Raw genomic sequence first — 21,112 nt, 5'->3', positions numbered from 1 at the left:
CCTCACCTCCTTGGGGTGATGACAGGTGGGATAGGTATTGTGAGAGGGCGGCATGGGCCAGCAGGAGCCCAGAGGAAGACAAGGAAAGCTTGCGGAAGAAGCAACCTCTGAACTGACACTTGCAGATCTTAAGTTCAACAAGCAGCATTGGGGAGGAATGTTCTCGGTGGAGGGAGCAACATATGCGACGCTAAAGCGTGTGAGAGCTGGGACCCACAGAATGGGAGCGAGACCCTGGCTCCAGAGAGGAGGTGGCCAGGCCCTGTAAGGTCCCCCAGCCTCCTCTGTGACGCCCCCGAGGAGCTGCCCCACCCCCAGTCTCTGGAGTGGAAAGGGGGCGATGCTGGAGCCGCCTAGGGCGACGGGAAGACAAGCCTGCCACGCGCCAATCGGTCCTGGCTGCGAGCGGGTCAAGGTCAGCCCGGGGCCGCAGCGTTGTCCGCAGCAACCAACAACTCGGGGTCGCCTGGGCAACTGCCGCCCGGGAGGCTCTCTATTGGCTGCAGCGGGCGCCTGTTCGCCATGCATCGCATCCGATAGGTCGATGCACCGGAGGGTCCGCCCACATCCCCTGGCCGCGCTCCCGATGCAGCCCTCGCAGTCCCGGCCTCGGTGTCCGCGAGTGCAGAGTGGAAGTAACCATGAGGGGTCCCTGCGAGGGGCCTGGAGAGAAGGAAGAGCTGGAGGAAGGGGCGGCGGCGGCCGCTGGGCGTCCTGCAGGGGTCCCGGAGGCCCAGAAGGGTTCGGACGCGGATTCGAACTCCGACCAGGAGAAAGAAGGTGCCTACGGGTCGGGGGGCAGGCTGGGGCCAAGCAGGCAGGGGACCCTGTCCAGCAGGAGCGCATCCCTCCGTGGACACCTTCGGGGCAGCCGGCGGCCGCTCCAGCCCTGTGCCATCTCCGTAATGTTCCTGGAGGCATCAGGAGTTCCATGATTAGAACAGGCTTCCAGAATGATGTTAAGATGCAAAAATCCTGCCAAACAGTCTAAGAAGGGCTGTCCCACCCTGACATGGGATCAGGGCTGGGTTTTCCCAACCCTCAGGAGAAACTAAAGTAATGGATGTATAGAACTTAGAATTGCTTCAGCTTCCTTCCCCATAAAATGTTCATAAAGCGTTATGTGGTCTGCAATCCAGCGGAAGACACAGCATGCACTTTGGTGTCAGACAGGCAGGGTAGGGCCAGGATCAGCTGCTACAAGCTGCATGACTTTGGGGAAAGGATTTGCATTCTCTGAGCCTCAATGTCCTTGTCTGTATGTGGGGGCAACAGTCCCTACTAGCAGGAGGAAATGCCTCTAGGAGGAAAACAAGGCTGCGTAGTGATGGAGGCAGGGGAGGGGTCCACATCTATCCCTGTCTCCTATCAGGCACCCATAAGCTTGGAGAACTGGGCAAGGACACCCTCTACCTGAGGTCTTGCTGGGCCCACAGCGTCGTGCCTGCTTCCTGCTTTCTGCGCCAAGGGAGCACCCCAGAGCTCAACCTGCAGCACTGTGGCCTGGGGCCCCAGCTACCCCTGGAGGGATCCTGGGGCCAGGCTTGGAGGGCAAGGACCTGGGAGCAGCAGCCATGGGTGTGGTCCCTTCCTGAGCCCATCCACACACTCCCCGGCCTTGCTCTGTACCAGGCATGTCCCATCCCCCACAATGGGTGACAGGTGGGATCGGGGCTATGACAAAGTTCAGTACAAGGGCTGGGGAGCCTGCAAGCAGCCCATAACTTGCTGGAGAGTCAGCGAAGCTCCTGGGTGGAGCCTAGAAGGAGAAGCAGGTGTCCCTGGGCCTGTGGAAAGGGGAGGTCCTTCCAGCTGGAGGGCACTGAGTGGGCTGAGCCCTGCAAACAGAGCCTGGGTACTGGCTAGCTATCTGGGGCCCTCAGCTCTGGGAAGGGCTCAGGCCCCTCTCTGCCCCAGGCTGCCCAGGCTCTGGCTTCTGTGTTGACCTCCAATCCCTACATCAAGCGGCTGGAACTTCAGGACAGTGGGCTCTGTGGGGCCGGCACAGAGGCCCTGGCAGGTGCTCTGCGCAAAAGCAGTATCTGTGGTAGGTGCCGTGCCTGGGACAGGGGGGCAGGCTACCCCCACACCGGGCCTTGTCACCCCCCGACCTGCCGGTGTTGCTGGGGGCAGAGCCTCATCACAGGGTGGGGAGGGTGGGGTGGAGTTAGACCCTCTGTGGTGCACCCAGCGCTGGGCCCCTCCTCTACCCTCTTCTGCTAGCCAGCACCCCTGCATACGTCATCCTCCCAGTGCCTGAAGGCAGGTGGGAGAGTGCGGCACAGAGGGTCAGGGGCCGGGCAGTGCGGGAGGCAGGGTGCTGGAGTTTGTCAGGGCTGGATTCAAATGCCGCCTCTGCGGCAGGGTGACCCTGGGCAAGGAGCCAACCTTGCTGAGCCTCAGTTTCCAATCTGTGAAGTGGGCCCAACAATGCCACTTAGACCTTGGGTATGTGGGAAACATATGCTCAGCGGAGTGTCTGCTCACATATGAGCTCCACACACAGCCACCTGGGCTGTCACTGCCAGTCCCCGGAAATGTGGCAGTGGGGGCTTCTGTGGGTGGGCTGTGTTATGCCACACACAAATCATCAGCGGGCTGGCTGCATCTACATCGCAGACGTCCTCCACAGCCCCACAAAGTAGGTGGTTTTAGCCTCTTGACAAAACTCGTGGAGACATGGAGTGGGGGTTGAGGTCTGGGAAGCTGCCTGGGGCCGGAGGGGACCCAGCTGATGGGTGGCAGACTCACCATCCACCCCTGGACAGTCTGACTGCAAGGCCCCTCCTGCTGTGTCAGGCCTGGAAGGTGTGCGGGAGGGAGGAGGGTGATGCCTGGCTTTGGATCCCACCAGTAAGGAGTGGTGCTGGCCCCCAGATGTGGACCTGTCGGAGAACCAGCTGGGAGCGGTGGGATCCTGGGCTGTCTGTGCCGCCCTGGCGGTGAACCCGGCTGTGCAGAAGGCACAGCTGGCAGGGAATGGCCTGGAGGAGCAGGTGGCCCAGTACCTTGCTGAACTCCTGCTGGCCCACACAGGCCTGAAACCCCTGGACCTGAGCTATAACCAGCTGAATGACCAAGCAGGTAACATCCGGCCACTGGCCAGGGAGACCATGGTGGCACTCATGACCATCTTCCTGGGGCAGGGTGGGTGGAGTAGGCAGGACCACTCTGAGCATCCATGCTGTGGATCCTGCTCCCCCCCCATCCCCGTACAGAACTCTCGGCCCATTCCCCGAATGTCTTACTGCCCACCACTGCATATGCTGGGTGCTGACAGCCACTAGGGATCCAGCCATGAAGTATACTAAGTCCCTGCCCTCAAGGAACACACATTAACAAGATAACTCTCCATAATTATTATGTTACAAAAGAAACAAACAGGGCTTGATTCTAGAGACGAATGTGGAGCCCCTCCCCGCTTTAGAGAGCTGACCACTCGGGAGGACTCTGTAAGGAGGAGATGTTTAAGCTGAAATGTGCAATGGGGGAGGAATCAGACATGGCAAGACCAGAGGGAGAGTATTTCAAGATGAGGAACTATTTCCCAGGCACACAGACACCAGTGTGACTGGGCTACTATGCCAGGAGAGAGGGTCCAGCTGTGGGATGGAGAGACAGCAGGGCCACAGAACTACAAATCATGGCAAAAGGCATGAGGATTTCATTCCGAGTGCTGTGGAAGACATCAGTGGGATTCCTTGATCTTACCACTTTTGTTTATGCCCCAGGGCCTTTGCATGGGCTGGCTGCTTTGCCAGGAACATGAAGTTCTACCTGCCTGTCCTCAACCACCCCAATTGATTTTAAGAATCACCTGGGACCCTGGGTTAGGAATACAGATTCCGTGGCCCTGGGCCTCCTGAACCTCTGTATCCTCTTGGGGGAGATGTGGGTGCATCTGCATTTTAACAGGAGCCCCAGGAGATTTGTCTGATCCAGAAAGTTCGGGGATCACTGTTCTGACTGCTTAGTGTGAGTGGGGGTGGCGCCAGCCTTGGCTTGGGCGAATCAGCCCTAGAGTTTAACCGCCAGAGAGACAGTCTGCCTTCTAAGAAAACTGTTGTGAAATCAGTGAAATTAAAAGAGAAACTCTCAGGCTTCCCTGGTGGCGCAGTGGTTGAGAGTCCGCCTGCCGATGCAGGAGACATGGGTTCATGCCCTGGTCCGGGAAGATCCCACATGCCGCGGAGCGGCTGGGCCTGTGAGCCATGGCCGCTGAGCCTGCACGTCCGGAGCCTGTGCTCCGCGATGGGAGAGGCCACAGCAGTGAGAGGCCTGCGTACTGCAAAAAAAAAAAAAAGAGAAACTCTCCCTGGTGGTTCAGTGGTTAAGAATCCGCATGCCAATGCAGGGGACACGGGTTTGAGCCCTGGTCCAGGAAGATCCCACGTGCCGTGGAGCAACTAAGCCCGTGTGCCACAACTACTGAGCCTGTGCTCTAGAGCCTGTGAGCCACAACTACTGAGCCCACTTGCCACAACTACTGAAGCCCACGTGCCTAGAGCCCGTGCTCTGCAACAAGAGAAGCCACCGCAATGAGAAGCCTGCGCACTGCAAGGAAGAGTAGCCCCCACTCGCCACAACTACAGAAAGTCTGCATGAAGCAACGAAGACCCAACACAGCCACACAAAAAAAAAAAAAGGTAACTATAAAAACATTAGTTCAAAAAAAAAAAAAAGAGAAGCTCATTTCAGACTTTCAACAAACTAAGGGTAGGCGTCCCTCTGGGCCTGCACGGTCAGAGCGTTAGCACAGGAGAGGCAGTGAGGATGGAGGGGCTGGAAGGCAAGGCCCCACAAAGGCTGCACAGCAGGGATGGGCTGTTTCCCCAAGTGGAGATCTGTGGGTGGGACAGACTCCCTTAGGGGTCTCAGTCTCCCCACCTGACCCAAGGCAAGGGTGGCACCTACCTCATGGGTTGGCTGCAGGGGTCATGAAGAACAAGCATTGGAACTACAGGAGGCCGATTCATGCGTATAGAACTTTCTCACCCTCCAGCTCTTCAGCAGTGGCGGACCACCGCCCTCCTCTCCCAGCCCTGGAGTGTCTGAGGAAGAGCAATGTACATGTCTGAGAACCTGCGGGTGTCATATCCAGGGCTGGATGCAGGGTGTGAGCCCCCTTCTCTGGGAGGTTCCCTGGGAGGCAGCCCAGGGAGTCCTCACTGTCCTGCAGGGAGCTCTCCTAGGTGCTAACACTTATGTGGAACTGGCGGCTGAGCGCTCTGCTCTGGGCATTTCTTCAAACCAGCCTGTGCTGGGTGCCGGCACCATGGACAGGGCTCAGATTCAGATCCCTCGAGGGGCTCCCAGGTGTGTGGGAGAGACGGGCCAGGCAGAGAGGTCTAACAGCCAGAGCCTGGAAGGATGGAAGCACAGTGGACATGGGGTCCACAGTGGCCCGGCCCAGCCTGGCGGAACAGGCAAGGCTTCCTGGGTGAGGATGAGGAGCTCTTATCCAGGTGAAGAAAGGGATCAGCAGGTCCACACAGGGGGCAGCTGGAGGCTGAGAACTGGGACCAGGTCAGACCAGCTAAGTGTTGACAGAGTGGAAAGCAGGGTGGGTGGGTAGGACTTCTGCCCATTTTATGTGTAAAATATCTCTCAGCTTTCTTACCCACCCAGCCCTGCTCTTTCCTTTTCTACACCACTGCCTCCTCACTGCCACAGCTGTGCTGGCCCTGTCACCTCTTGTGTAGACAGTGGCACAAGTCATCCAACTGGTCCCCTGGCCTCTTGTCTCCGCCCCCTCCCACCCACCTTCTCACTTCTTAACGCATCTCTCGAGTGCCCGTCACTCCCACCTTCCTCCACTGGCTTGCCTGGCCAGCCCAGCGCCAGGCCAGTGTGCATTTCCACAAGCACATCCGCTCCTCCCCAGATCCACTCTCCACGGTGCCTGCCCACGTGCACAGTGTGTACCTCAATCTTCAAGGTTCTCTCTGCTTTCTTGACCCCCTAGGCAGGGTTGGCCTCCACTCTGTCCCCACACCTCCCTGTTGCGGTCTGTAGTAGCTAACATCCCATTAACTTATATTTATAGCTTCTCCAATAAATGTGAATTCCTTGAGGGCAGGGCAGGCCCACGTGGGGTTCAACGCCCTGACGCTGGTGCGCAGCAGAGACCCCAGCCCACAGCGGGCATCGGTATCACTTTTTGAAGGAATGAACAGAGTGAATAAAAAGTCTGTCTTGGTGTTTCTGAAGGGGAGATGCTTGGACCAGCCCTGGCAGAAAACAGGACTCACTGAGCTTAACATAAGCTGGAATCACCTGCGAGGCCCAGGAACTGTAGCCTTCGCCAGGGGACTAGAGGTATGAGGTCTCGCCCAGTAAGCCCCTCCGGCCTGTCCTTTGGGGGCAGGTCTCCCAGACGCCAGCCCCCCATCTTTCGCAGCTCTTCAGAAATGAGTCTTGGATCTTTTCAGCAGAGCTCAGAGAATGTGTTTTGTTTTGTTTTGTTTTGCGGTACGCGGGCCTCTCCCTGCTCTGGCCTTTCCTGTTGCGGAGCACAGGCTCCGGACACGCAGGCCCAGCGGCCATGGCTCACGGGCCCAGCCGCTCTGCGGCATGTGGGATCCTCCCGGACCAGGGCACGAACCCGTGTCCCCTGCATCGGCAGGCAGACTCTCAACCACTGCGCCACCAGGGAAGCCCTCAAAGAATGTTTTTTCAGGTGATTTTCATTTTCCTGGCTCTACTTAAGGACGACAACATGTGGTCTCCCTGTGCCCACTCTCATGTCACTAAGTGAGGTGTCCACAGCTGAATGTCGCACACCTTCTGAGACATCACATACAGGCGGCTGGTGGGGACACTATGCAGTCCAGTGACACACGCTCACCGCTGGGCAGATGCAGATGCTTCCCTGAGATGACAGCCTTGCGCCCTGGGATCCCAGCACACACTCTCAAACACCCTGCCTGCTCCCTTGGGTCTTGTGGTTCGTAGGCCTTGGAAGTGGGCAGCACAGGCGCCTGTGATGCTTCTGGTGGCGGCTGCCTCTGTGGGATCCTCCTCAGGGAACAGCAGCCACTGCCTTGCCCTCTGACAGGGCTGACCTGGGGTCCTGCCCCACAGGGTGACAGATCAGGCTTTGTGTCCCCAGGGCACCCACGAGCTCCCACCCTCCTCCCCATCACATTTCCCTGGGTATGTTTCATCCAATAGCCCTTCACTGGGGTGCCCTCTGGGCCCTGGGCTGCACTGTGCTTTGGGGGCCCTGCCCTTGAGAGGTCCCCACTCGGGGCGGGGGGAGCTTGATCACTGTGTCTCTGGGGCCTGCTGCCCAAGGAAGATGGCCCAGTCCTGAGGCTCATTCGCATCCACACCCACCCTCTGTGCTTGCTTCTGGTCTTTCCACTCTGCCAGTCACCATCGTCCAAGCCCCAGGGCTCTCTTCTGGAACCTCTGTGGTCTTCTGCTCTCTGTCCACGCTCTTTGCTCCTCGGGCCTCCTGGGCTCGGAGGCTGGGGACTGGCTTCCTCCACCTTCACATGTGGTCCCATGGGGTTGCTGCTTTGCGTCCGTCAAACATCTTCCCGAAGGTCTTGGACATCTTGTATAATGGCTGTGGGGATCCGGGAGCCTCCGTGCTGGGGGAGGGCTCAAGACCAACAACATGTTGGAGGAGGTCTACATGAGGTGAGAGCACGGGGTGCCCCGCCCCTGCCTCCAAGCCCACGGCCACACAGGGACTGGGGCTCATCTTGCTGCTGTTTACCACTTCGTGCCCAAACCTGCCACACGCACTCATGGTGGGGCCGCAGCCACAGCCCAGCTCCATCCTTCTCACTCAAGTTCCTCCTTTGTAATTGGGACTCATAACGTGTACTGCGAGGCCAGGGGCTGGGAAGTGCAAACGCGTAAGGCATCTTCAGCAGAGCCTGGTGCGGGGGTGGGTGGGGTGTGTGCTCCACACGAGTTTTCCTGCATTTCAGGAGGAGTGGTCTTCTCTGCCCAGCACACGGCTGCTGAGGGGGCCTGCCATGGGTGGGCTGCTCCTCCAGGCCCTGGCAGGGTCCCAGGCCTCTTGGGAAAACCAGAGCGGGAGCCACAGCCCAGAGGGAACGGAAGAGGCCAGACAGGTCATGGGCTACTGCGGCTGAGTCTCACACCAGGGCTGCCAGAATGAGCTGGGCCTGCCTGCCATTGGCAGGGACATGTGCTCCATCCTGCCCACTTTTCCTCCTTATGGAAGGAGCCATGGTCAGAGGAGAGATGCTGAAATTCAAGGTCAAGCTGGGGTCTAAGTTAGAGGGACATGGGGCTGACTGTGGAGACAGAGTGGCCGGGAGCAGTGCTGAGTGCTGAGGGCCAGGGAGCAGCAGCTGGTGCAGGAGGTGGGGGGAATAACACTCTAGGTGTGTTTGCTGGGCAATCTTGAACACCAAAGCCTCTGATGAAGCTTTTACACACTGACCTGCCCAGGGCCCCTGGCGTGTTCATGAAGCTGGACCTGGGGGCTGCACCAGCAGCTCCAGCCAAGACCCTGGGGGCAACCTGGCTCTGCACAGTTGTTTGCAAGGCAGTACCATGCACATGCCTTTCTGTTGCAGCAACAACCGCATCTCTGCAGTGGGAGCCCTGAGCCTGGGCCTGCAGGTCAACCAGACACTGAGGATTCCTGCTGTGAGTGCTAGCCTGATGGGGAAGGCCCCGGCACAGACCTGCCTGTGCCTGTCCACACAGACCCTTCCCCCACTACATCTCCTCACCCCAGTGGCAGTGGGTACATGGGTCCCAGAGCCCAGGTGGGGTAGGGGGCCCCCTGGCTTCCTCATGTGACCACTTCTTCCCCTTATCATTCACTCACCCATCTCTGGCTTGACCCAAGAACTCCTTCAGACTCCTCCCCCTCCATCCTTCCCTCTCAGCTGCCCCTCCCCCTCAGCCCACTGGAGTTGTGCTCTGCTGAAGATGGCCAGGGCCACCTGGCTTCCCCTCACCTTACCCTGCTCTTCCCCTGGCCTTGCTGGAACCCAGGGGCCATCCAGGTATTCTGTCTCCAGTGGGGAGTGTGTGGCTGATCACTGAGAGCAGAGAACAGAGAAGGGAGGGAGGAGTAGGCCCACAAAGACCACTGTACCAGCAGCTCTGGGGGCATCCAGTCCTGCATGGCCCTCAGCTGGCACAGGAGCCCCCAGCAGCACCCCCTTCCCCAGCCTGAGGCTCACTCCTCTCCTAGCTCCGGCTGAAACCCAGACCTCTCTCTAAGCTCTGGGTCCCCATTTCCAGCCACCTGCTGGACCATCCCCCAGATGGGAATAGGCACGTTGGATTCTGGGAGTCGAACCTGAACGTGTCGTCCCCCTGAAGGGCTGCCTCTAGGTGGGGGTTCCTTCCCACTGAGTCAGAAGCTGGGGGCTCGGCACAGACCTGCCTGGGGTCCAGTGCTGAACCCTCCCTTTCCACATCTTCCCTCCATCTCACCTTCTGAAGAACAGTGTGGGGAGGTGGGGGGAACGGGGCTGCCTGCTTCTCCTTCTCACCTCCTCCTGTTCACTGTCTTGGCCCTTCCTTCCCACCTGCTTCCAGGTGATCTTTCTACACCAGAAACATGCCCCTGCTTTAAATCTGTTGGGCACTCCCCTCTGGACAAATCCAAGCTTAGCGTGTCATTCACAGCATGTGGGCTCTGGGCTCTGCCAGCAGACCCCCCACCCCCCACCTTGAGGCACATCATTCTCAGCCCAAGCTGCTTGCAATTCTCCTACCACACAGTGCAATTTCTCAGCCCTGCTTTGATCCTGAAGCTCTTCTTACTGAAATGCCCAGCTCCACCCACCACACCTGTAAAGCTCAGCTCAGGGGTTTTATCCCCTGCCCACCCTTTACCTCCCAGGGAGGGTTGGTGCACCCGGTCTCATGGCACTCTTCACATTATACTTTTATGTTTCCTTTCCTCTCCTCCCTGTACCGGTGAGCTCTTTAAGGGCGGGGTGTGTCTTGTGTGTCTATGTCTTTGGCTCCCAGCACAGAGTGGGTGAAGGGTGGGGGCTCAGTCAGTGTCCACTCCCTTCCTTTCTTCCCTGACTCCAGTCTCACCAAGGGCATCATGTCTGAGGGAGGTGCCTTCTGAGCTGAGGGAGCGGGGCCGCCCAGAGCCACATCAACAAAGATGAGGGACCCCTCCCGCCTCCCTGGGCTCATCGTCTCTCACCTGTGTGTGTGTTTCTCAGGTGTCCAGGAATCCCATGCGAAGTGAAGGCTGCTTTGGTGTTCTCAGGTCTGTCCAGGCTAATCCACTGTCTGCCCTAGAGCTGCTGGATTTTTCTGTAAGAACTTCTCATAAAACTCATCTCGGATCCTCCCAACAGCCCTAGGAGGTATAATTTTCCCCATTTTAGAGGAAAAAAAGTGGGGATTAGAGAAAGAGTGCCCAGGGCAGATACATGGTGTGGCCACATCCAAGTTCAACCTGGGTCATGCCGCCACTCGGACTTGCCTCCCACCCCCGTGTGGGGTATCACGGTGGTCTCACCTCAGACCCGCCTGGGTTCTTCATTGGCCGAGAGAGAATAGGTGGCTTAGGGGGCACAACGCTCACTGCTCACCAATGTTTGGATTTGCAGGTTCAGCTCTTGCAAGGTGGCCCCTCTCCCTGTCCAGTACTGGCTGCAGGTGCTGGAAGATTCACTTGGGGAACTGCACAGGAGATGAGAACCCCTTTTCACTCAATTTTGCCTTTTTAATATAGAAAAAATGTCACTCTTTTCTAAGGTGGTTAAACATTAAGGAGAGAATCCCCAAATACAAATTATGAAAAGAGTCTAGTCACAAATCACTGCTTATTCTACCTCTGATATTTTTCAACCCAGGCCTGAGTCAAAGCCTTTCCAGAGATGTGTTTACAGCTTCAATCCTTCAGGCTTGGGACAACTAATGCCCTAATAAGCTTCTTTGATACCTTGGGTACATAAGTAAAACAGTCAAGTTCTCAGAAAGTGATAACGCACAGCCTTGTAATGGGTTTCTCCTCAGGATATCCATGTGAACAGAGAGTTTGATGACCTCACCAGCTCAGTGAAGGTCATTCTTCCAGGGCTTTACATAAAGCTGCCCACAGAGTGGAGTACAAAAAAGAATTCCTGCCCGTCTTCAGACCGTCTCAATGACTATGTTGTATGGTTTCTTCATCTCTCCCATTGGCCACTTCAACTTTGAGATGGCTTTCAACACATGAGTCTGCACCAAGTCCCCAGGTCAACTGGGTGGCAAGTCCTACAGAGCCGGCCTTCATAGTGACTCAGACACTGGTACTAATCGGGGCCTTCCTTTGCTCTCACTCATTCGTGTAACACGAACTTGTATTATATGTTGCACACTGAGCTGGGCATGGGGTCAAAGATGCCCAAACAAGACCCTGCCCTGGAGACCTTTGGACACAATTAAAATATAAGGTGGTCTGCAACTGGCATTCTCAAAGTCAACTTGGGAGAAGGCAAATGGACACAGCTTTTTTGGAAGGCAATTCATCATCATGCACCAAGAGCCTTAAAATTGCCTGTCCTGCGATCCAAAGTTCTGACTAATCTGCTCCACAGAAATCACCAGAGATGCATGGAAAACCGGATGCCCAAAGATGCACATGCAAATGCTGTTTATGATATGAAAATTGAAAATAATCTAAATGCCCAATAACAGGGGATTGGCTTACTACAATTTGGAATTCTGTAAACATTAAAAGTCAAGTGTTCGAAGAACATTTAACAGTTTGTGAAAATGCACATGATTGATGTTAAGTGAGAAAATCAGGATAAAAAAATCACATGGTTTGTCTGGCAGCTCCTCAAAAGGTTAAACATGGAGTTGACCATATGACCCAGCAATTCCACTTCTAGAGAAATGAAAACACACAAAACATCTGAACCATCTGAACACAGATGTTCATAGCAGCATTGCTCATAATATTCACAAAATGCAAATACCCACCAACTGATGAGTGGATAAACAAAATGTGGTATACCTATACAATGGAGTATTATTTGGCAATAAAAAGGGATGAAATCTGGGGTGATGGAAGTGTTCTAAAATTGATTAAGGTAATGGTTGCACAACTCCATTGACATACTAAAAGTATTTGAATTGTATACTTTAAACACGTGAATGGTATGGTATATGAACTGTGGCTCATAAAGTTGTTTAAGAGGAAAAGGAATGAGGGACTTCCCTGGCGGTCCAGTAGTTAAGACTCCAAGCTCCCAATGTAGGGGGCCCAGGTTCGATCCCTGGTTGGGGAACTAAAATCCTACATGCCGCATGGTGCCACCTGAAAAAAAAAAAAAAAAAAGAGAGAGAGAAAAAGTAATGAAGTCCTGACACATGTAACAACATGGATGAACCTTGGAAACATTACCCTAAGTGAAAGAAGTTAATCATAAAAGACCATATACTGTACTTCATTCATATGAAACGTCCAGAATAGACAAATATACAGAGACAGAAAGAAAATGATAGGTTGCCTAGGGCTGGGAGAGGGGAGGAGCTGGGGACTGACAGCTAAAGGGTATGGGTTTCTTTGGGGGATAAAAATGTTCTAAAACTGATAGTGGTGGTGGTTGCACAACTCTGTGAATATACAAAAAAACCATTGAATTGTGTACCACTTTAAATGGGTGATGTCTGATATGTGGATTATATCTCAGGAAAGCTATTAGTAAATAAATAAATACATAAAATCATGTTGTTTGGCCCAAGTTGTATGGATAACAAATGTATACATGTATATACTAGCAGGAAAAACAAACAAAACAACCCTGGTATTAACAATGTTTGTCTCTAGGTTGTGGCTTTATAGATTTTATTTCCTTTCTGTTTTTCTGCATGTTCCACACTTTCTACTCTATAAATGTGTGTTACTTTAACAATCAGAAAAATTAATTGTACTTAAGAAATGGCGGGTGGCACAAGCTACAAGTCAGCTGCGCGCGCTACGGCCTGAAGGAGGGCACCCCCATCCCCAGGACGAGGCCCTAACGCCCTGAGACTGTGTTCGGAGCCGGGAGGTAACTGAAGGTAAAGGCCCCCGATCCCGCGGGATAAGCGCCCCTGAAGCCCGTTCTCCCCGCCCCACGCGGGGCCGCTCCGGACAGCGACCCTCAGGCCTCCAGAGCGGTGAGACAATCTCGCGGTTTGAGCACGGGGGCGGCGGGACCGGACCAGAGGCGGCGGGACCCTCTCCTGCTTCCCCGGAAGACTCTGCCTTACTCCAGCCTGTCGTTACGCGACTGCCCGCGCCCTCAAGATAGGACACCGAGCGCTGCCCAGCCCGGCACCTCCCTCCCCTCCCCGCCCCGCCCTGCGGGCTCCCTGCGGCGGCCCCCCCAGCGGCGGCCCCCCCCGCCCACCAGCGGACAACAGCCAGGTTCGGCTGCGTAGACACGGTCAGGCCTCCTCGAAGCCGCCTAGCTGGCGTAGACAGAACAGGAAACCGAACACCACTCCCACCTGAAGGCCAAGATCTCGCGGGAACACCCACCTGCGCTCATCCTTCGGCGTCCCCGCAGCCTTCCCGCCAAATCTACGTCCAATCAGAACGCGCCACACTCTGGGAGTCGCGTGCTAACCAATAGGGAGCGGGATTCCAGACCTTGGCCCGCCCCATGGTGCTCCAGACCAATGGGCGTTGGCGGCGCGCGTCCTAGGAGCGCGCGGCGCGGCAGCAGCAGTTGGGCGGCTGCAGCTGTTGAGATCGGAGTGCGGTGGTGGTGCTCACCATGGTACAGCCGGGCGGGCGGGAGGCCTGGAGGCCGTGTCCCGGGCAGATGGGTGGGGGCCGGGTCTGAAAGGATGCCCGAAGAGCCTCGTGTGGGCGTCCGCTCCCCGATCGCGCGGCCAGAGCAGAGGCTGAAAAGGAGAAACTGCGAAGGCGGCGTTCTCGGCCGTGGAGCCACAGTTCCCACGAGTAACAACGTCCGAGTCCGAGAGCCGCGGCAGTCAGCTCGCCTCGGCACGTTGTCTCTGGGCTTAGGGGAGGCGGGCAGTCCAGGCTGCAGTGGTCGGGCTGCCCGGTGCATGGACAGTGGGCACAGCGGGCAGGGCCGGCCTCCGGGGGTGGCGGGGGGCCGTGCTGGGGAAGGAGGTCATCTGCTGAGAAGGGGACACAGGACTTGGTCTGGAGGAACTTTCAGAGAGGAAATAGAGCCGAGTACAGAAATATAAACAAACTTCAGCAATCCAGGCAAGGTCGGCAGTGCGCTCGCTTTCTGTTGACAGCGAGGAATGACATCCCCGAGCACTGCAATTCCTTTCACTGTTAGACAGTCAGATGGACGTGGCCTTACAAACCACGGAGCTCCCCAGCCACATTTTGTAAATGAAGACATTGGGGTATTTCTTCGGATCACAGAGCTGGCTCTGATCACACTGGGGCTGAGAGAGTAGAAGGACACAACAGGCATCCTGTGAAATACAGTGGATCTGGATTCAAAGCGAATAGTGTGCATTTGAAAATGGTGCGGTTGGGCTTCCCTGTTGGCGCAGTGGTTGAGAGTCCGCCTGCCGATGCAGGGGACGCAGGTTTGTGCCCCGGTCCGGGAGGATCCCGCATGCAGCGGGGCGGCTGGGCCCGTGGGCCGTGGCCGCTGGGGCTGCGCGTCTGGAGCCTGTGCTCCGCAACGGGAGAGGCCACGGCGATGAGAGGCCCGCGTACGGAAAAAAAAAAAAAAAACCCAGAAAATGGTGCGGTTGGGTGGATTTCAAAGGACTTCCGGGGTGCCGATGGAGTCCTCCTCTGGGGGAGTGATTTCGTTGTCATTGGAGATCTTTCCCAAACCGAATGCTTCCCTCTGGGATGATGTTCGGGGATTGCTGCATCAAACTGGTCTCTCCTGCTCTGAGATTTGGTGCTTGTATAATAGAAAACAGGACTTCAAGTTCTGAGGACTGTATGTAAGTCAGAATTTAGTGTGGGTGGCACACCTCAAATTTCATGTGATCACCTCTGTGTATTTGTAAGGATGATGTGTCTAAAATCAGACATGTGATTAGGGACTAGAGTTAAATTCCCGGCAGGAAAGAAACGGTACATTCAAAACAGATACTCACAGGACAATCTTTAAGAAGATACTATTTATAAAGATACGCGCAGGGTTTAAGGAAACCACCAAAGGACAGTGCAATATCCCAGCACTTGTGCCATCTGGGAGCCATTAACTCCTAGGCTGGAAGAGGTGAGGGGATGGAGTGCTTATGAGAAGCTCAGAGGGTAGGTTTATGACAAGCGCTGACTGCTGACACTCTGTGCCCTTGTACAGGAACTCAAGCGACCCAAGGCAGCCCGGCAGGGAGGGAGCCAGGGTCAAGCAGCCCGACCACACCTTCCTCTAACCTCCAGCTCTTGCTGGTGCCTGACATTGGCTAAAGCAACCAAAAGCCAGGGGGCACAGTCCACATGGGTCAGCCTCCTTGAGCACAGAGCTGGACAGAGAACAGAGGCTAGACTTAGGGGGGCAGATGAAACACACACAGTGACCACCCATGCTTGGGCCATGGTGGCCTCTGTCCCAGTCCACTTTTCCTTTCCCAACTCAATTACCACTTAACCTTATCATTTGGTCAGAACACAATAAAAACTGCTATATTCTTCAGAGAATTACTGTGACTAGCCATAACATGGAGTTTATTATTGAAATACGGCTTGCAAAATTTTAAATAACCGAATTTTTGTATAGTAGCAAACACTTAGGTTCTGGGGCTAATTCTGGCATTCACTATCAGCTAGAGTGGTTCAGGGCAAGCCAGTTTTCACAGGGATAAAAGGGTCACATAAGCCTCCTGGAAAAGAAAATAGGGAATGAGAAAGCCCCAGACACTCTGAAGCACATACAAACATTTAATTATATTTTGCCTGCCACACAGTAATGGCTGCCTTCAAGACAAGGGGCCTCACATGTATATTCTGGTTCCCAGCGTGAGTGCATCTCTATCCACGTGGGACAGGCGGGGGTCCAGATCGGCAATGCCTGCTGGGAGCTCTACTGCCTTGAACATGGAATTCAGCCCGACGGCCAGATGCCAAGCGACAAAACCATCGGCGGTGGGGATGACTCGTTCAACACGTTCTTCAGTGAGACTGGGGCTGGCAAGCATGTGCCCAGAGCCGTGTTCGTGGACCTGGAGCCCACCGTGGTCGGTAGGTACCCTTAGACTTAGAAGGGGAAGCACAGAACCTTTGCTGGGTTCCTCCAGATCAGAAGCCCGAGGTAGTTTCCAAGGGGAGCTGCCAGGAGAGAGCACCTTTCAGTGGCGGCCACCCAGGAGAGAACAGAATGTCACCTTGGAGCCCGTGAAACCCAGGCCACAGAGGGCGCCCGGCAAAAGTCACGCTGATGTCTAGTATGTCAGGGCCATTTCAGCAACACCCCGGGTGTAGCTGTGGGTGTGAACAAAACATGCACGCGCAGAACCGCCTGTGCGGTGTGAGCATTCCCTCGCCTTTGGGAACTGGCCACACTGGCATTTGTTCCTCGGGTTGACTGGACCTTCCCGGAGCCATAAACAGCAGATGAGGCATGTGTATCACACGGAGACCTTTTCTGTGAGACGCTGACGCTGCTGGCCTGCGAGGCACAGCACGTGCCTGTAGAATTGAAGGTTTCCCCGGACCTGGCCATCCCGGTGAGTCAGCGACCGTCCTTAGAGTCTCGGGCACGCTGTCCTCTCTGCAGATGAAGTGCGCACGGGGACCTACAGGCAGCTCTTCCACCCGGAGCAGCTGATCACCGGGAAGGAGGACGCGGCCAATAACTACGCCAGAGGCCATTACACCATCGGCAAGGAGATCGTCGATCTGGTCCTGGACCGGATCCGCAAACTGGTGAGAAGGGCCCTGGGAAGGCCTCCTGGACAGGAGGGGAGGCCCGGGATCTCCCCGGGACATCACTTTGGCAAAACCCAGCAGAACCATGAGTGCAGGGTCTTCCTTTCCGGTGTGGCCGCAGTGCGTCCACGTCTGTAACTGCTAAGTGTGATGCGTGTTCCCTGTGGATGGGTTGAACCCGTATTGTGAACCTGCAGAGGAAGAGTGTGCCGTGACCGGGGCCTGTGGGGGCCCGTGGGGGTGGTGGCACGGCTCATGCGGGCGTGGCCTCACGGCCTCTGCTCTCCCGCAGGCGGACCTGTGCACGGGCCTGCAGGGCTTCCTCATCTTCCACAGCTTCGGGGGCGGCACCGGCTCGGGCTTTGCGTCTCTGCTCATGGAGCGGCTCTCGGTGGACTACGGCAAGAAGTCCAAGCTGGAGTTCGCCATCTACCCAGCCCCTCAGGTGTCTACAGCTGTGGTGGAGCCCTACAACTCCATCCTGACCACGCACACGACCCTGGAGCACTCGGACTGTGCCTTCATGGTGGACAACGAGGCCATCTATGACATCTGCCGGCGCAACCTGGACATCGAGCGGCCCACGTACACCAACCTTAACCGTCTGATCGGGCAGATCGTGTCCTCCATCACGGCCTCCCTGCGCTTTGACGGCGCCCTCAACGTGGACCTGACGGAGTTCCAGACCAACCTGGTGCCCTACCCCCGCATCCACTTCCCCCTGGCCACGTACGCCCCAGTCATCTCGGCCGAGAAGGCCTACCATGAGCAGCTGTCCGTGGCCGAGATCACCAACGCCTGCTTCGAGCCGGCCAACCAGATGGTCAAGTGTGACCCTCGCCACGGCAAGTACATGGCCTGCTGCATGCTGTACAGGGGGGACGTGGTCCCCAAAGACGTCAATGCGGCCATCGCCACCATCAAGACCAAGCGCACCATCCAGTTTGTGGACTGGTGCCCGACTGGGTTCAAGGTAGGCTGGGCGGTAGCGCGTATTTACCTTCCGCCTGCGGCAGATCCTGGGACGGGGTGCTGCCCCTTTGTGGAGGGTACCCTGTTCCAGGGCAGCTGCACTGCAGGGAGAACAAGTTTAGTAATTAATTTGCTAGGTGCCTTGATCTTTAGCAAGGACTTTACGTACCCTTATTTCTTACAACCAACCTGTAACACTCATGGGCTACTACTACTACTATCTTACAGTTTAGAGACTGAGGCTGAGACAGCTTTTAGTATCTAACAGCCTCAGGGGCAGCGAGCAATGGAGGGAGCTTTCAGGGACGTCTGACTGCAGCATGTCTGTCCTCCACATTTTCCTACTCTTGCTCAAGAAGCCTGTCAGGGTCTATGGTATCATTTTGTATTAGAAATCATGGTTTTTAGATTTCACATTACTTCAGTCACCAGTTGTCGCTGCATTTTAGGTAACATTTATGTTTTTGTAGACAGAATTTTAAATTCATTATGCAGTGTTTTCTGTGGGGCCAAGGGTGGTTCACTGCTGTTACTCCAAACCAGACTCGGAACACTGCCTCGCACACAAAATCACACTGATAATTAGGTGGCTCCTTCAACCGTGTTTAGTGTCACGATGAAACGTCTACCCAGAGAAAAGCAACCTGTATCTGGAAGCCAAGTAACATGTTAGACCTATTGTGATCACCAGGCTAAGTGCCTCGCCACGCCTGGGATCCTTAACTCTGCCCCCTCTTCTTCATTAAACGTCCTTGTTCACAATTGATCTTCCACATTAGAAAAAGTGCTAGATTCTGCACTTGTGAGCCCTGATGAGTTCCTGAGGTGTTTTGGGGAGTTGCACGTTCCAGGGTCATTGCAGATTGAAAATGAAGAGAAGTAGAAGCAATATGTGTGTCATCCTATTGCCATTTGGAAAGTCCAGAGCTTGCCTCTGACGACAGACAAGTTGTTGCACCCACCTGGCCTCTGTCAGCCCCACTTCAAGACACCCTGGCACTGACCATCTCCGAGGGTGTAAGACCGACAGATGCAAAGTGACTCACAGAAGAGTAAAGTCTATAACAGGTTTCACCAATCTGGAAATATTCATTACACCTTCCATAAGAGGTTTGCAGACCTCAGAGGTTATAGGTCGGGGTTGAAACCTTCCATTCTTGACTTCTCCTTTCAGTCACCTCACCATGACCTTCAGAAGGCAAGGACATCCAAGGCAGCCGCAGCTGGGTGGCACTTTGGGGGGTGATGTGCCCTCTGCCCAGGCTTTCCCTCCTGGCTGAGTCTCTGTGAGCCAGTGGGGAGGCCGGTCTTGTGGGGAGGTACAGGAAGTCACAGCTTCTGTCCCCACAGAGGATAGTTCTCCCTCAGATGGAGCACGTTGAATTCTCATTGCTCTAAGTTCCTTTTTGTCAGTCTGAGTGTGATTTCACCATACGTTCTTTAATAACCATTTCCTCAGGGATGCACTATTGTCAAGGAGTCTTTCCCATGTTTATGTTTAGTTTTTTCATTATAAATGTGTGTATGTGGCAAAATATTAAAATGACTTAGAAGGCTGAAAAGCTGAAGTCCTCTTCCCCTTCCAGAGCTTTGTCCCTCAAGAGATAGTCTGTGCATATTCACATTACACCTCTTGTTATACGGGTGACGTTGACAGAAAGGGGCCAGCGACATGGGCAAAGAACATTCTTTAAAGGTAGGTGACAGACTCCACTCATGCCAAAGAGAAACGGAAGCTGGCAGCACTCCCACTTGGAGGGGCTGGCTGGCCTGCCCTTAGCGCTGTGCGAGAGCACCCCTCTATCAAGTCAGAACCCCCTGTGCCCTTCCCCCTGCTCATCCCAGCTCTTCTGGAGACTGGCTGTGTCCAGCTGCTGCTGACTGCTAGCTGCTCACTAGGGCAGGGAGGGGGTCACAGCATCAGCCCTCTCCCCGTTGTTTGTCCTCCTCCAGCATGGTATTCCCTGAGCTGTCAAAGACTCTAGCTGGTGTTTAATACTCTACAGGTATTTTTAAGCATAAATCGAATTAAAGTTGCTTTTCTTTTTACCAAGTATACCTTGGACATATTTATATGCCGGGACAGATTTCTCATTCTTTTCTATGATCATACAGTGTTCTACTGTAGGGAGTGTATGATAATTTAACTAGTTTCCACAAAGGACATTTGTTTCCAGTTTTGCCATTTCAGATGGCGCTTCACAAAGTGAAAATATGAAGTCAACGGATATTAGATGTTGGCATATATTGGTACAAAACAAAGTACCAATTCCTACAGGGCATAATTTGGGTCCACGGCCCCCGTTTTTAAAAATAACCTACAGGGCTTCCCTGGTGGCGCAGTGGTTGAGAGTCCGCCTGCCGATGCAGGGGACACGGGTTCGTGCCCCGGTCCGGGAAGATCCCACATGCCGCGGAGCGGCTGGGCCCGTGAGCCATGGCCGCTGAGCCTGCGCGTCCGGAGCCTGTGCTCCGCAACGGGAGAGGCCACAGCAGTGAGAGGCCCGCGTACCGCAAAAAACTCCACAAAAAACAACCTACCTACAATTTCTGAGGCCACAGTATAAACTTCACCATGAAAAATAAATAAATTAAATAAATAAATAAACTTCACCATGTTCCCCTTCTCTGGCAGGTGGGCATCAACTACCAGCCCCCCACGGTGGTCCCAGGGGGAGACCTGGCCAAGGTGCAGCGGGCCGTGTGCATGCTGAGCAACACCACGGCCGTCGCCGAGGCCTGGGCCCGCCTGGACCACAAGTTCGACCTCATGTACGCCAAGCGCGCCTTTGTGCACTGGTACGTGGGGGAGGGCATGGAGGAGGGCGAGTTCTCGGAGGCCCGGGAGGACCTGGCAGCGCTGGAGAAAGATTACGAAGAGGTGGGCGTGGACTCGGTGGAAGCAGAGGCCGAGGAAGGGGAAGAGTACTGAATGCGAGGGCGCGGCTATAGGCCCCCTGTCCCCCGACTGTCACATTACAGATGTGTTTACCTATTAAAGTTTCTGTATTGAGCATAGTCTGCCCTGTGCTGCACTTCGACCAAATTCCCACGCCAGATACTTTCCTTTTCCAAGTGAATTTCTAGGGAAACTATGTTCCTCCCGAACAGAAAAGATGCAGCAGGTCCGTACGTGTGTCTCGCTACACAGAGCAGTCAACTGCCGCGTTACCCCCCGAAAAAGGCTTCAGAGTGAGGGGCGGAGAACCGGGAAGCGCTCTCCGCCTAAACAACTGGAGTCCTTCGCGCCGGCCAAGGCGCTCCTCGGGGGCCGGAAGTGGGCTGGTTCTCGTCGTCGGAGTCGCGGGCCAGCCG

At 55.2% G+C, this 21,112-nt stretch overlaps 2 protein-coding genes across 2 annotated transcripts; both read left to right on the top strand.

The window, feature by feature from the left end:
- Nucleotides 1-622: 622 nt before the first annotated feature.
- On the top strand, nucleotides 623-11,725 carry LRRC74B (leucine rich repeat containing 74B). The gene is given in 12 exon segments (XM_082668238.1): nucleotides 623-780; nucleotides 1,373-1,498; nucleotides 1,901-2,047; nucleotides 2,878-3,084; nucleotides 6,211-6,241; nucleotides 6,243-6,318; nucleotides 7,533-7,605; nucleotides 7,608-7,647; nucleotides 8,562-8,634; nucleotides 10,185-10,280; nucleotides 10,987-11,053; nucleotides 11,056-11,725. Coding segments are annotated over 12 exon segments (1,140 nt in total). The 5' UTR covers nucleotides 623-641; the 3' UTR covers nucleotides 11,121-11,725.
- A 4,292-nt stretch (nucleotides 11,726-16,017) lies between these two features.
- LOC309831124 (tubulin alpha-3 chain-like) lies at nucleotides 16,018-20,826 on the top strand (the record flags this gene model as incomplete). The annotated part of the gene is made up of 4 exons (XM_082668106.1): nucleotides 16,018-16,138; nucleotides 16,674-16,822; nucleotides 17,118-17,798; nucleotides 20,433-20,826. The coding sequence occupies 4 exons, from the start codon at nucleotides 16,018-16,020 to the stop codon at nucleotides 20,727-20,729; spliced, it is 1,248 nt and encodes a 415-aa protein (XP_082524232.1). The 3' UTR covers nucleotides 20,730-20,826.
- Between the last annotated feature and the right edge of the window lie 286 nt (nucleotides 20,827-21,112).

The sequence above is a fragment of the Grampus griseus genome, assembly GCF_964374135.1.
Source record: "Grampus griseus genome assembly, chromosome: 12".
NCBI lineage: Eukaryota > Metazoa > Chordata > Mammalia > Artiodactyla > Delphinidae > Grampus > Grampus griseus.
This window is presented reverse-complemented; position numbering and strand designations above follow the sequence as displayed.